The following is a 16,498-nucleotide window of genomic DNA, read 5'->3' as shown; positions in this document are numbered from 1 at the left end:
TTATTTTCCCTTACAACATAACTGGTTGGTTAGGCAAGACCTATTTATATGGAAAGCATTAGCTGACTGTTTTGTAGGCAATCGAACTTTCAGCAGGGGTAAATCCTGCAGTTAGTGGGAGTGCTGCAAAAGCAAGGACTTGAGCATTTAGTCCAGGTTTTCCAGGTTTGAATCGGTATCTACATTACACGAATGAGCTCCAAACTGAAAATGTATAGAATTACCGCTGTATAAAGGGGAATGGTCATACCTCAGTTGATCTAAATGCAAGTAGTTTTCATACTTCTCAGCACCTGGACAGAGAGTGACATTGTAATCTCCAGTGAGAGGAGACTGCTTGTTTTTCTAGGTGCATGGTGAGTGTCCATGGCAACTGCTGAGGTCTAGGGAGGAAAATAGAATTATACAGAGGGGAAAAGCAGGCAACAATAAAGAGCCTTTGGGCCTCATTTGAGATGAACTACTTGGGTCACTGCCAAAGGTAATGAATTCAGTGACACAGGCTTTTACTAAGGATTGATAAGTGTGAGGGACGTGAAGCTCAGATCACTGTGTGTCCTCAATAGGCGAGTGTCCAATTTACTGATTATCTAATTTTCATTGTGTTCTGTTAACATTTAAAAATAGGTCTAAGTCCATATTAAGGATGAAGAGGCTGATCCTGCAAACGCTTATGCATGAGTATATTAAACCTTCTGAGTATTCCAACTGTAGGAAACAAGACTATTTAGGGGAGGAAACTTGTTCAAGTGACTTATCCGATTGGAACCAGTAAATCAGATTTTAGCACCGCATATCCCCCCATGAGGCTGCTTAGTGCAAAGCAGCCACAAAGCTGGGTTAGCTGGCCAATCAAGGAGTCTGCCAGAGCAGGAGAATCCACAGGTAGTGTAGGGCTAGTCTAGCTGTCTCTATTTTACCCCAACAAGGTCCCCTCCCTCTCCCCAGCGTGGTCCAATGGAGGACATTCCTGGGGACGGAGGGCGTAGCTGGAGAATTGCTGTGTGAACCCTAGGAGTCAGAATGGCTCTTTGGGGACATTGCAGGCAAGCACAAATTAGGGGAGACCTTAAACTACTCTTACTTAAGCTAGAGACTTAATATAAAAAAGAGCTAGGTATATACACACTACACATCCCCACTGGGTTGCATAGGGTCTACAGAAATATGTTTCTTGGCCCTTGATGCTGTAGTTTTGATTTCAAAGGGATAGCCCATTGACATAGCAAGCCCAGGGGCAGTTAGTTCAACATTAACTAGCTGTAACTAGTCAGGCAGGAATATATTACCTAATATTCAGTCTTAAAACACGTATGCAATGTTGTTGTAGCTGTGCTGGTCCTGAAGAAGAGCTCTGTGTAAGCTCGTAAGCTTGTTTCTCTCACCAACAGAAGTTGGTCCAATAACAGATATTACCTCCCCCCTGTATCTCCCTAACCTGAAAACATCACACACTTATGGAAAAGTTTAAAGAAATTGGAACCAAGGAAGAAACAGGGAAGAATCTTTGAATCAAGGAAGAATTTTAAACTAAACAGGCCCTCGAACCACACTTTGATTGATACCCCTCCATACAGCCAGTTCTATATTCATTTTCCTCAGTTGAATTAGTTACTTTTCTTAATGAGGAAGAATTAGTACAAGGAATAAACTTTCATTATTTTTTCTTCAGAAACTTTTCAGTTTTCTGGTGCAAACTGTCTTTCGTCCTGCTGACCAGTGCTGGGATTGGGCAATAATAGTTTGCAGTCTTCACCAGTATAAATAACACTGCATAGAAAATGCAAATGTTTTGGTTATGTGTACAGTTAAACAGAAACAGAGATAAAGAAGGTTAGAAAAAAACTGAATTAGCTGTTGGACAAAATGTTTTTTCCTGGTACAATTTCAAGACTGGCTAATTTTAATGGAGCAATGGTATAGTCTACATTGGTATGGCAGATAGTAAAACAAATTAGAATAAACAGTACAGTGAATGATGATAAACAGGGACAATAAATAAGACCTATAAAATGTATCATGATGTACTGTTCTATAGCTAATAGCTGGATAGACATTCATAAGAAGTCAGGAGGGCTCGAGTTTTAATTGGTGATATTTTAAAGGAAAAAGTCAAATGCTTCTAGGACAAACTAAAATAAATCCAATCACAGGATTATTTTATTCTGTTTACAGAAATGCCAAGCTCTCCAATTCCCTTTAAAATTATGTAAGCAAAACACTGATTTGTTAGTGCAACATCATATGAAAATAAGTTTTCAAGCCTCTGAAATATTTAAAATTCCCTTGGATTTAAAGCATGGCACAGATTAATAGATTCTGAAATTATAAAGCCAAAAGGGAACACTGTGATTATTCAGTCTGACCTCCTGCATAACACAGGCCAAAGACGTTCCCTGAGTTAATTCCTGTTTGAACTAGAGTATTATTTAGAAAAGCATCCAATATTTATTTTAAAATTTCTACTGATGGAGAATCTACTACAGCCCTTGGTAAATTGTTCCAGTGGTGAATTACCCACATTGATAAAAATGTGTGCATTATACCTAGTCTAAATTTGTCTAGATTCAAATTCCAGTCACACATCATGTTATATCTATCTGGTAGCTTGAAGAGCCCTCTATTATCAAATTTCTGTTCCTCCATGGCTACTTATAGACTGTGAGCAAGTCACCCTTTAACCTTCACTTTGATAGGCTAAAGAGATTGTGCTTCTTGAGTCTTTCAGTGAGGCATGTTTTCCAATTCTTCTTCTCTGAACCCTCTCCAATTTGCCAACATCCTTCTTGAACTGTGGAAACCAGAACTGGACAAAATGTTCTAGTAGCAATGGCAGCAGTACCAAATACAGAGATAATATAATTCCCCTACTCCTACTTGCTATTCCATCCAAAGATCACATTAGTCCTTTTGGCATCACCAAGAAAACATTCATTCATGGAGCCAGTGGTGTCACTAAAAGGCTTACCCACATGTTGAATGAAAGACAACTTATGCTAAATGATCTATTCTCACAATCACACTATAAACCAACAAGGGGATTTCTTAATTTCTTCTGGAAATCAACCCCCTGAGTACACAAAGAACAGCAAAAATGGAAGAAATATATTTCTTCATACATCCTTGAGTTTTGTTTGGATACTGTAAAATATTTAAGCTCAGAGGTGTTTTTTTCAAAAAAAGTATATATAATATAATACAGGGATCGGCAACCTTTGGCATGCGGCCCGTCAGGGAAATCTGCTGGTGGGCTGGGCCAGTTTGTTTACCTGCAACATCCACAAGGTTGGCCAATCACAGCTCCCATTTGCTGCGGTTCGCCGTCCCAGGCCAATGGGGGATGCAGGAAGGGTGGCCAGCACATCCCTTGGCCGACGCCGCTTCCCACAGCCCCCATTGGCCTGGAACGGCGAACCGTGGCCAGTGGGGGCTGAGATTGGCTGACCCTGCGGATGCTGCAGGTAAACAAACCAGCCCGGCCCACCAGCAGATTTCCCTGATGGGCCACGTGCCAAAGGTTGCTGATCCGATATAAGATGTGTGTATACAGAGAGAGAGAGAGAGCGAGCAATGAAATATTTCAGGGATCAGCAACCTTTGGCATGCGGCCCGCCAAGGTAAGCACCCTGGTGCGCCGGGCTGGTTTGTTTACCTGCCGCGTCCACAGGTTCTGCCAATCACGGCTCCCACTGGCTGTGGTTCAGCATCCCAGGCCAATGGGGGCTGCGGGAAGCGGCGGCCAGCACATCCCTCGGTCTGTTACAGTGCGAGCCGCAATTGGCCAAACCTGCGGACGCAGCAGGTAAACAAACCAGCCCAGCCCGCCAGGGTGCTTACCTTGGCAGGCTGCGTGCCAAAGGTTGCTGATCCTTGCAATATTTAATACTGTTCTGGAACAGTTCTGTTCTGGAATTCTTTGCATCAGTCTTCATGGTTGAGGATGTGAGGGAGATTCCCAAACCTGAGCCGTTCTTTTTAGGTGACAAATCTGAGGAACTGTCCGAGATTGAGGTGTCGTTAGAGTAGGTTTTGGAACAAATTGATAAACTAAATAGTAATAAGTCACCAGGATCAGATGGTATTCACCCAAGAGTTCTGAAGGAACTCAAATGTGAAATTGCAGGACTACCGTCATCTGTAACCTATCATTTAAATCAGCTTCTGTACCAAATGACTGGAGGATAGCTAATGTGATGCCAATTTTTAAAAAAAGCTCCCTTTTTTGAGGGGGGTCATCAAGCATGTGGACAGGGGGGATCCAGTGGATATAGATTATTTAGATTTTCAGGCTCACAAAGGCTGTCAGGTGACAAAGGCTCACCAAAGGCTTTTAAGCAAAGTAGGGTAGGAATAAATGGTCAGTTTTCAGAATGGAGAGCATAAATAGTGGTGTCCCCCAGGGCTCTGTACTGGGCCCAGTCCTATCCAACATATTCATAAATGATCTGGAAAAAGGGGTAAACAGTGAGGTGGCAAAATTTGCAGATAGTACAAAACTACTCAAGATAGTTAAGTCCCAGGCAGACTGCGAAGAACTACAAAAGGATCTCTCAAAACTCGGTGACTGCGCAACAAAATGGCAGATGAAATTCAGTGTTAATAAATGCAAAGTAATGCACATTGGAAAACATAATCCCAACTATACATATAAAATGATGGGGTCTAAATTAGCTGTTACCACTCAAGAGAGAGATCTTGGAGTCATTGTGGACAGTTCTCTGAAAACATCCACTCAATGTGCAGCGGCAGTCAAAAAAGCTAACACAATGCTGGGAATCATTAAGAAAGGGATAGATAATAACTCAGAAAATATCATATTGCCTCTATATAAATCCATGGTATGTCCACATCTTGAATACTATGTGCAGATGTGGTCGCCACATCTAAAAAAAAAAGATATATTGGACTTGGAAAAAGTTCAGAAAAGGGCAATAAAAATGCTTAGGGGTATGGAATGGCTGCCATATGAGGAGAGATTAATAAGACTGGGACTTTTCAGCTTGGAAAAGAGATGACTAAGGGGTGATATGATAGAGGTCTATAAAATCATGACTGGTGCGGAGAAAGTAAATAAGGAAGTGTTATTTACTCCTTCTTAGAACACAAGAATTAGGGGCCACCAAATGAAATGAATAAGCAGCAGGTTTAAAATAAACAAAAAGAAGTATTTTTTCACACAACGAACAATCAACCTGTGGAACTCCTTGCCAGAGGATGTTGTGAAGGCCAAGACTATGACATGGTTCAAAAAAGAACTAGATAAATTCATAGAGGATAGGTCCATCAATGGCTATCAGTCAGGATAGGTAAGGATGGTGTCCCTGGCCTCTTTTTGCCAGTAGCTGGGAATGAGCGACAGGGGATGGATCACTTGATGATTACCTGTTCTGTTCATTCCCTCTGGGGTATCTGGCATTGGCCACTGTCGGAAGACAGGATACTGGGTTAGATGGACCTTTGGTCTGACTTAGTATGGCTGTTCGTATGTTCTTATGACTGGTAGGTACAGAGTTTAATTATTGGAATTTAAGATTTAACAGGCAAATGAGAAAACTTTTTTAGGCTTCTCAGAACATTTCAGATATTAGCAAGCTTTACTGAGAGGAAAGTAAGGTGATTATTGGGGACCTGAATAGAGCAGAATTAAAAACTACAATGAATCTGGCTATTACTATCACTTCAGTACTACACTACACTCTATTATGTTTTCTCAGCTAGTTAATGAAACTCTTTGTCCTACACACAAAAGACCTGCAATGTAATAAACTTATTAATGAACATTAGTGAAACCTCTTTGAAGACATTAAAAGGATCACTGGCAAAGAAGGGAGAATTTAATTCACTTATTCAACAATAATGTTATTGTTTTGTAAAAAAATACAAAGTTTGAAAAGGCTTATCATTTCATGCTATACACCATTCTTTTGTAAAAGCTTTGTGCGTGTATTTTTCTGGACATCTACATCCAATTTTAAAAAGTGGAAACAAGGTATTGCTTTTAATCCATACTAGGACTGTAGCTATAGAAAATAAAGAAGCGCTACATGCTATTTCATGAACAAAGAGGAATGGTTCATAAGCTTTAAAAATTCTCTCGTGCCAATAGGGTTTTTTTCATTATTTATTCATTTGTTTGTTTTCATTCACTCTTGTTGACTTTAGACCAATGCTGGGAACTTCATAAGCTGTAAAGCATGTGTCTAATTCTTAGCATTATGTACTGTACCAGCTGACAATTTGCATGAAGTTCAGTTTGTTTCAAACATAAAACAAATAAGCAGTAAGGCACAATATGGAGATGTGGTTATCTGATGATAACCAGAGCTTCCTGAACTTCCTTTATTGCAATATAAAGTGTATTTCAGATTGTTCACTGGAAACTGGTGGCACAAGAATGTTCACAGAGTTCAATCTATCCCTTTAGAATGTTGAACTCACAATGCTTTTTTTTGTCTAAGGTACTTGTAAAGTACGAGCGAGAACTACATATGCTCAAAAAACATTCTAATTGCCTGGTGCATATTCCACAGGGGAGATTAATTTACAAGCACCATACAGTTCTGCTAAAACTACTTCTCGACATTTCAAAATGTCAATAATATGTTTTTCCAGCTCTGTAAACATATTTTGATCCATAATATAAACTTTAATATTAGTTTCAAGACACCTCTGGGGATGTGGTTATTTAAGCAATAAGACACGGTAGGGTGTGAATTATGGTCTAATAATTCCACACCAATTGCATTGTTAGGCATGAGGCCAAAGGCCAAGGGACTACTGGACACAGTAGGTATAAATTATTACATTATAATCCACACTCTGGAGTATCTTAATGCAATTAGAGAAATGGTCTAAACATGTTTTTATTGTATTTTAAATTCATCGTCTGATAGCCTTCCAACATTAAAAGCTGTTCATTGTTGATACTGGGCTCACTATCGATCAAAATATCTCCATATTATTTGTTGTTTGTTTTTCAGTTTTACATGCTTTAAGGGGGAATCCCAGAAGCTACATTTCTGACTTCAGATCCTGAAAATGAAATCAAGAACCTTCTGCATCCAATAGAAATGCAGTAATATGCTTCTATTACCCTGTGCATAATAGCAGAATGATTACATCAGTTTTGTATCAATTTCTCAGATGTAACTGTATCAGTGAAACAGCTTAGGCTAGCATATTTTCATTTTCCAGGCACTGTATTAGCTTGTTATACAATTCTTCAAAGGTGAAGAGTGTGGCTTTGCTCCCGTCTCTGCTTCTTTTGCAGAGATTGACCACAGCTCTAAGACAGCTTTTAGCTAGGTTTGTAAATGGTGTTATGTGGACATAAACTATGCAACCCCATTTTGAATTACATTCAATAACTGTATTTTCCTGTCTTAAAAAGTTGATAGTATGGATAGAGTTTCAGGCATAGGTATTTGAAGGACATATTAGATGGGCAATAAGCCTTAGTAATTTGAGCAAGGAGCCAAAAAATATGGATTTCTGCATTATAATGGTTTTGGCATAATTGTCTGTGGATGCATGTCATTGCCACATCCCCTCATGAGCAACATCCTCAGATGGGGTAAATAGGCCCAGATAAGTATTACAGTATAGTCCACACAGAACTGGCCTCAGAGATCACTGCAGTCCTTACCCTTCCTTGATTATCCTGAATGTTTGAATCTCTAGTAATACAGAAGACTTAGTTCTGCCTAGGCAGCTGGACAACAGGCTGGGGCTTAGGGGGACCATTTTAAGAGCTCCTCCCCAAAAAGCCCATACCAAACAAAAGCAAACGTGGGATTGCATTTTAGCTTCTCAGCTAATCTGAAATTTCTGTCAAGTGGAGAGAAAAGCATTTCCCCTCATAGCCAAGTTAAAAACTACTTGTCAAAACACCTCCAGCCATAGACCAATTTTTAACTTAGCTTACATTTAAAAATGTTAGTTTAAAATATACACCACTTTCCCCCTATCTCCCTCATAGGGGTGAGAGAGGCAGGCCACCAGGAAGAGTGCCTCACTTTAGCTTTAGATAGGCCAAGGACCTAAAGCAAGCAGCCCCTGACAAAATACGCTTTTTATATATGTGTGTGTTGATATATAAATTATAGCCATTTTAATGGCAAATAAATATTTCAGAGACTGCCATACAGTAGCTAACTAGTTTCCAGCAGCATGTTCTCATATTAGTATCATTGCTCAGAGAACTCATGTCCTCCAACCAGAATCTCCAATATCTGAGACCATTTTATTACATGAAATCTAAGGTATAAATGAACCATGCTTTGTACCACTATAGGGACATAATCCTTTGATACACCCATCTCCATGAAGCCTTGTGGCTTAGATCAGTAAATCAAAGTTGTACTTTCATACCTAGTTACTATTATGTATCTTTCCACTGACTCCTGACTTTATACATAATCAGTTATGAATTATAACCAGACTTACAGTTTAAATGAGTACGTCATTATTTCACATAACCCAGGAAGAAATAAGTTTTGAGATGAAATTAAATGTATTCACAGTCCACTCATTCAGAAACATTGGGGCATAATAAGGAAGCAGAGCTCTCTAATTCTTGAATGTGAACAGCATTAACCATCACTGGCAAATGACAGTTTTGCAAGGGTTTCAAGATCTGACGCTAAGGTTGCCATTGCCAGTGCTAGAACACCACCGCAGTGTGGAAACTTTAGGTACATTATTAAGGATAAACCATGAAAAAAAAAAAACCAGCACTGTATTTATTACCTGTATTCTGAAGAAAGAACAACAGCACCAATTGCATAAAGTTGTAAAATACCAGTAATAAACATGTAAATAATTATCATGTTTGCAATTCCAATAAAACACAGACATCTACAAAGAACTATTATATATGGATAGGCAATATAATAAAACCATTCATTGAGATACAAGAAACATCATATTATTGTACTATATAAAACAGCTGTACAGTGTGCACACAAACTTCCCCAATCTCTCCAAATTGTTTGCCAATTACGTCTCCCTATCCTCACTCACTCAACACAGAATTTGTTCATTGTCCATGGGAGAGCAGTAGGTAACTATCTTGTATTTTTAAACTATGTACTTATAGTGCAGTTTGTCTCCATATATAAAAAAAGGAAATAAACACACACATATATACACATGCACACACACACAACAGATCTATGTAACTCCTGCTTCCTGTGCTCTTGAATGGATGCTTGTAGAAAATCCTGCACGCATTGCAGGGGCAGAAACCTGCTGACTCTGCAGATTGAAATCGTTAGATGGTTTTACTTCTAATACTCCACAAACAAACAAATTGAAATCACATAGTGGTATCCCAGATCCCTGAAGACAGTCTGTTGCAGGGTGTATCTTCTGCCTTCTTCAGCAGAGTTGGCTTTTTACAGGGAGGTGGGGGAGGAGCTGTGATTCTTTGCTCGGTGTTGTGCAGGATTTTCTGCCAGTCTCCTCTCTCTTCACACAGCTTTCGCCTCCAGTCCAGGAGTTCCTGCAATGCAACGCTCTCGTTCTCTGAAAGTCTGAGCTGGTGGATAACCTGTTAATAAGAAGGGAGAGAAAAGAAGAATGCATCGACAGTTAATTATATTGGTAATGTAAAATCATAAAGCTTACACTGGATGCTTTTCAGTACAGAAACTCTTGGCCTGCTGCTAGATCCACAAAGAGATGTAAGTGCCTAACTACCTGATACTTTAGGCATCTAAGTCCAACATTTATGTGCCACTGAAATCCTCAAAACCTCCACTTAGCTGTAGCCAAACACTGGAGATGCCTAAATTTCTGCCAATGCACACACCTAAACCTTGGCAGAATTCATAAATTAAGCATTCCCTGCCTATCTTGCTTGCAAGGCCTGATCCAGCTAACCTGGACAAAAGGAGGAGTTAGTGGTGCCAGTGCTCCTCCACTCCTCTTTTATTCAAATGCCAGCCGTTAGAACAGTGACCCAGGAAGTGTTAGAGACCAGGTTCAAATTCTCATGTTGCCTGATTTGGAGCAGGGACTTGAACTCAGATCTCCTATATCCCAGGTGAGTGCTATGGGGTGGGCCTCCCTCATTATCTCCTATTGAAGTTGTTCCACTTTGGGTAAAATATATAAATAGTCATTGGACCAGGCAGAGAAAATGAGGCTGACTCTATAGTCTGGAGTGGAGTTACAAGAGGTTTACATCAGTGGAAATGAGAAGTAGAATCAGGCCCCATGTTTTTTGTTGGCCTGTAAAGCACTCATGAACATACATGGCATTGTACAATGACTTTCGAAATATAGCCATGAATTGGACTCATAATTGATATTGTTATATTGAATGACCCTGTGCTATGAGGGAACTACTCCCCACTCTACAGATTCTATCAATTTTTAACTTTTTAACTTCAATTTTTTAACATAGAAATAGACATGCTTGGCATCTGCCTCCCAAGAGTGTCCAATTTGAGAGTTACAGAACTCAAGTTTACATCCTGACACAGCGAGAAACTTTAAAAAAACACTGTATACATGAGCCAGCAATACATGCAAAATATTTAGGCCTGTCCACACTAGGAAATGGACCATATTTTTATGCACTTGTCTTTAAAATGTTATCAGGCAATATAGCTGTGCTCACAGCAGTTCTTCTGCAGTCATGGCCCTCTGCAGCTGCCCAGGGAGCAGGATTTGCTACTAATCATAGGTGCCTGAAGAACTACAAGTAATCTGCTTAGTTCCCTGGTGATCTGTAATACTACTTGTCATAGATACGTATTACCTTTATAATCTCTCTCAATCATATTAGGCATAAATCAGCTATAACTATAATATCAGTATAATCTCAGATTTTACTCAGTCCCAACTCTCATGAGCATCAGCAAAAGGTTTACTTGTCTATGACCTGTGTAAGGACCTCAGGATTTTGCCTATGCTTCATAACTAGGCTTTGCAGAATTAGATTAACAAAATTTTTGTGACAGGTAATGTTGATGCTTATTTTAAAACATTTAACATTTTTAATATATATTTAAATTTTCACAGGCAAAATTATGAGTTTTAAGCATCCTCCCCTATTTTTATCTATTTAAATGTTCATAGCTGTGGGAAATTATGAAGGGTCAGGCAATTATTTAGAGACAGTAGACACTGAGATATATAAAGTGAAAGCTTTATAATGGTTTAAACACAAACTGTCAACTAGCATATGGACAAGAGTGATTCAGTGCATATCGTGAATTTGGACTTTCAGAAAGCCTTTGACAAGGTCCCTCACCAAAGGCTCTTAAGCACAGTAGGCAGTTATAGGTTAAGAGAGAAGGTACATTCATGGATCAGTAACTGGTTAAAAGATAGGAAATGAAGGGTAGGAACAAGTGGTCAGTTTTCACAGTGGAGAGAGGTAAATAGTGGGGTCCCCCAAGGATTTGTACTGGGACCTGTGCTGTTCAACATATTCATAAATCACCTGGAAAAGGGGGTAAACAGTGAGGTGGCAAAGTTTGCAGCTGATACAAAATTACTCAAAGATAGTTCAGGCCAAAGCTGACTATAAAGAGTTACAAAGGGATCTCACAAAACTGGGTGATTGGACAATAAAATGGCAGAAATTCAGTGTTGATAATGCACACTGGAAAAACAAAATCCCAATTATACATACAAAATGATGGGGTCTAAATTAGCTGTTACCTCACAAGAAAGAGATCTGGGATTCACTGTGGAAAGTTCTCTGAAAATATCTGCTCAACGTGCAGCAGCAGTCAAACAAGCTAGCACAATGTTAAGAATCATTAGGAAAGGGATAGATAATAAAATAGAAAATATCGCTGTGCCACCACATGAATCCGTATTATGTCCACACCTTGAATACTGCGTGCTGTTGTGGTCACCCCATCTCAAAAAAGATATACTAGAATTTGAAAAAGTACAGAGAAAGGCAACAAAAATGATTAGGGATATGGAACAGCTTCCATATGAGGAGAGATTAAAAAAACTGGGACTATTCATCTTAGAAAAGAGACAACTAAGGGGCGATGTGATAGAAGTCTATACAATCATACATGGTGTGGGAAAAGTGCATAAGGAAGTGTTATTTACCACTTCATGTAACACAAGAACCAGAGGTCACCCAATGCAATTAACAGGCAGCAGGTTTAAAACAGACATAAAAAAGTACTTCTTCACACAACGCACAGTCAACCTGTGGAACTCATCGCCAAAGGATATTGTGAAGGCCAAAAGTATAAGTGGATTACGAAAAAAATCAGATAAGTTCATGGATGATAGCCCCATCAATGGCAATCCGTAACCCCACGCTTTGAGTGTCCCTAAACCTCTGACTCCTAGAAGCTGGGACTGGACAACAGGGGATGAATCACTCAATAAATTGCCTGATTCTGTTTATTCCCATTGATGCCGCTGGCTCTGGCCACTGTCAGAAGACAGGATACTTGGCTAAGTGGACCATTGGTCTGACCCAGAATGGCCGTTCTTATCATCTTCTGTTCTAACATCATATGTCAAAATATACAAAGTAAATATCCTTTAATTAAACTCTAATAAGTTCTCGGCAGCATTTTTCTTTGCCTATTTGTAAATTTCAATTATTACCTAAGGACATATTCTTTTAATTTGTTTGTGTGTGTTCAGTGAAATCAACACTTGCCAACATTTACTGACAAAAATCTAAGCCTTCCAAGTCTATTCATAACGTTCTGGGGCGGAGGGTAGTGGGGAGGGAAGGCAAACAACTACCTGGCTAAAGAGGAGCTTTCAACAATGTTTTTTTAAAAGTTATGCCCTGGCCATGCTGGAAGACACTATCCAGAACAGCGAACTTACCCGAATTAACTAGAGGACTTTTTAGATAACACTATAAACTCAATAAACATTTTGTCTCAGTGTTACAGAAACTACACTTTCCTGCACTCTCACATACTCCAGAAAACCAGCTAAAGATTGAATCCCGATGATTTACTGGAAAATAAAATGCTCAACATGTATTGTTAAAAGGATATTGCCAACCTCTTGAGGTACCCAAATTTACCTTCCATTTTCTGTGGGGATGGGTGTATTGGGAGAAAAGAAGCACATTTGGAACTTGGTGTAGGTCATATAGATGCATGAGTTGGTATCACTGTAGCACAGGATTGGAAGTGATATTAAGATAAGGGCTAATTCCTATGGACTTTGATGGGCTTTGGATCACGGTCAAAACCCAAATTGACAAGACAGGGTACATTTCATTTTTTTTTTTACTGTTACCATTCATATCTCTGAGGACAATAATAAGCAGTTCTGCTATATCACATAAGGTCCCCTTTTAAGGACCGAGGAAGGTAAAGGGGGCCCAAAGGCTTTTATACCAGTATTGAGCATAATGCTATGACAGGTGCTAATACATTTGAAGAGGAAGTTGAATTAGAATGTCAGCTAAAAGCTTTCATTTAAAGAGCTTCAATAAATAAATAAAGTTGTACATAAATGATGAGAGTTAAATGTATTTAATGTCAAAGCAGATCCTTTAAAAACTCCTCCTAAGGTGCTATCAGGTATATTAAAATGATTACATTTTATGGTATTACTTTAATGAAACAGTAAGGAATTTTCATCTTTGAAAGATACATAGAAGTGTTTGAACTGAGAAGGCTTTGTTGCTATTCTGTAACTGAGAAACAAAGGGACACAGGTGCAGAGCGAAAAGTAAGTACAATCTGACTGCACAAAGAAATTGACAAATGCATCTTATTTATAGCATGTAGAAACTGTGGAAGCTTTATGATACTGGCACCACTTCTGCGTGTTGTAGTTAACGTTGTGTCAGCATTTTCATTATACACCCCATTTTTCATTTTACAATGGACATAAAAATTTGGTCCAGGTTGCAAATGGATATACATCTTTTTTATTTTATTTTTTTGTTAACCAGAACTGAAAAAAAATCTGTTTGGCCATTTAAAAATTGTACACGTATCTTTCTCAAATCTTTAACCATTTGGAGACTGACACATGTATACATACACCCTTCTAAATAACCGTTTGGCTAGTAGTCTGGAAAGTATTAGTATTTTAACTTGCATGGACAAACAAGCAATGCAACAAGAAGCGAGGAAAATACACAAGAAACATTAAATCTTTATTGGGTTCGTTAATATACTTAGATTTGGGTGAACAACTAAGAGAATAATCTAGTGGATACATTTTCCTCTTTTCTGTTCATGAATTGACTTATGAAAAGCTAACAATTTTCTCAAGTTTATTCATTATATAAAGAGATTTACTGAACCATTTCTGTGAATGATTCTTAGTCTGTAGCATAATATTAAAAATGCAAGCTGTGCTTCTCAGTGATGACAGAATAAATATTTTGCTAAGGATAAGCAGAAGAGGACATAGGGAATGGGTAAGACATTATTATTGTGTATAAGTATAGAGTTTGTCATGAAAATTGAACTGAGAAAGCCTGGTGTATTTATTGGCAGGAGAGAGACTGTACCAAGTTTAGACTGGGATTTTAAACAGTTAAGCACCCAACTCAGTGCTCAATGGGAGTTTGGCAACCTAGTCTCTCGGACCCTTTGGAAATGTACTTTGCATTTTCACAGAGAGAGTTGGCGGTTGAGATGGGGATGTATGTTGGGGGGGGGGGAGGGAGGGAAGGTAGAGGAAGAGGAAAACAAGGATACTTATAGGCCTGGAGGGGAGCAGGGCTGTGTTTGTGGAAGGGGACTGTGTTAAGGAGACAAATGGTACATGAAGAGTGAGATCTGGGGGAAGGATTCTCAGTCCCTGAGTCCCAATCTTTTTGTCCATTAAAGTCGCTCCCTTCACTCCTGAACTCAGTTCCCTTGGCAGTGCTGCTTCCCTGTACAGCAAAGCCAAGACAGTAGTACCATGAAGACCCTTTCAAGCATTCATGCCCAAACTAGCATGCAGCCCAACAATTTTTAAGAAGCAGTGATAGCTGTGGCCAAGTATCCACCAATGAGAAATCTTAACACAAGTCCAGTCTCTCTTATCTCACCAACTCATTACAACCAACAGAATTGTAGCACGCAAAGTAGATGTAGAGGAAGGGTGATGAGTGACTGTGTTCCTATGATGGCAAAAAGGCCTTAATTAAGAATGATCAGAACTAGTGACTTGGTTCTGTCTATCTATAATCATGAGTAGCAGTTATAACAACACTTGATAATTTATCTTAATTATAATCTTCAAGTGGTAGTCTACACACAAGATTTTAGTGAGTTTTAACTATGTGGAAGACTCTTTTATTCTATCACTTAGATCATTTGGAACAAAACAAAAATAATAAAGGTGCCACAGAGGGCAAACATTTTTAAAGGATCAATTTAAAATTAATTTTAACTCAAAGTAATTTATAGATTTACATGTAAATTATCAGATACTTGATTCTGTAATCAAAGATCAAGTGCTTTAATATTAGGGATAAGTTTTATTATTGAATCCCTGCTTTAAGTCTCAAACTCAATGCAGCCTTAACTATAAACCCCATGGCCAGTGCTTCCATAATAAACATAAATGTCTATTAAGCTTAGTTTTGTTCATTTATGTAATTCTGTTTTTTGGGGTCACTCTCTCTTTGGAAGAATTCAGTTTTTTGTTAAATAATTCACACAGTATGTAAATCAATTTGTTGGTCATTTGTCATTGTACTGTTTTTTCTATTAACTATTCACCTGAAGGTGAAAAGAGGCATTTAATGACATTTATGGAAATTAAAACAGACAAATAATTCTACGTGCCCAAATAATAACAGCTCAGTACTCTGAAATGCAAATTTAATTTCAGTAATTTTTGTATGGGGCTAGTAAAATTCATTAATTAACATACATAACCATTACAGAAACTGGCATTTTGCCACAGTGTAGTTTCTATGGTAAATATTGACTGTAAAACTGTGCTCCATAGACATTTGTATAAAGTAACTACAGCTTATTTTGCTTCTGTAAATATATTACTGATTATGTGCATTTAATGACTTTATCTACCATGGTGTTGCTTTAAACTAACCATCAGCAAATTCTGGCAATTACCATAGTTTTGTTCTTCCTCCATGAGTATTTTACATTATTAATAAAGTCAAACTCACATAATGAAAGCCACAAGGGAGATTAAATAGCAGAAGTATCTAAGGGTGGCTTTTTTTTCCTCCTTACAATCTGATTAGTTTTTAAAGCTACTCACAAAAGAAACTTAACATGTTTTATAGTAAGAAATTATAATTAACTCTTAAAAAGCTGAATTGCCCTGACAGAGATTTTCCTAGATTTACAGCTGGAAGGTACCACTGCAATCATATAGTTTGACCTCCTGTGTAACACAGACCCTAGGAATTCACACAGTAATTCCTGCAGAAATTATTATTCCTAAAGGAATTATTCTCCCTACTATGTAAGTGATTAATAGTGAGCTGAATAACTTGTGATTTAATTTTGCATGTCATGCCTCTCTCTCACAAGCACCTGTTTCCAACTCCTTCTCCTTAACCATC

At 38.5% G+C, this 16,498-nt stretch overlaps 1 protein-coding gene and 1 long non-coding RNA gene across 3 annotated transcripts in view; one reads left to right on the top strand and one right to left on the bottom strand.

The window, feature by feature from the left end:
* Positions 1–418: 418 nt before the first annotated feature.
* Positions 419–9,543, top strand: LOC120409286. Its single transcript, XR_005601237.1, has 3 exons — positions 419–481; positions 6,981–7,075; positions 9,479–9,543. It is a non-coding gene; the product is annotated as an uncharacterized LOC120409286 (long non-coding RNA).
* MYO16 (myosin XVI) overlaps positions 8,379–16,498 on the bottom strand; it is a 575,450-nt gene continuing 567,330 nt past the window's right edge. For both annotated transcript variants that reach the window (XM_039547002.1, XM_039546990.1), the window contains one exon: positions 8,379–9,550. In XM_039547002.1, coding sequence (XP_039402936.1) covers positions 9,317–9,550 — 234 coding nt within the window. In that variant the 3' untranslated portion in view covers positions 8,379–9,316. The remainder of the gene's footprint in view (positions 9,551–16,498) is intronic.

Source organism: Mauremys reevesii, linkage group 1 (genome assembly GCF_016161935.1).
Source record: "Mauremys reevesii isolate NIE-2019 linkage group 1, ASM1616193v1, whole genome shotgun sequence".
NCBI classification, from domain to species: domain Eukaryota; kingdom Metazoa; phylum Chordata; order Testudines; family Geoemydidae; genus Mauremys; species Mauremys reevesii.
This window is presented reverse-complemented; position numbering and strand designations above follow the sequence as displayed.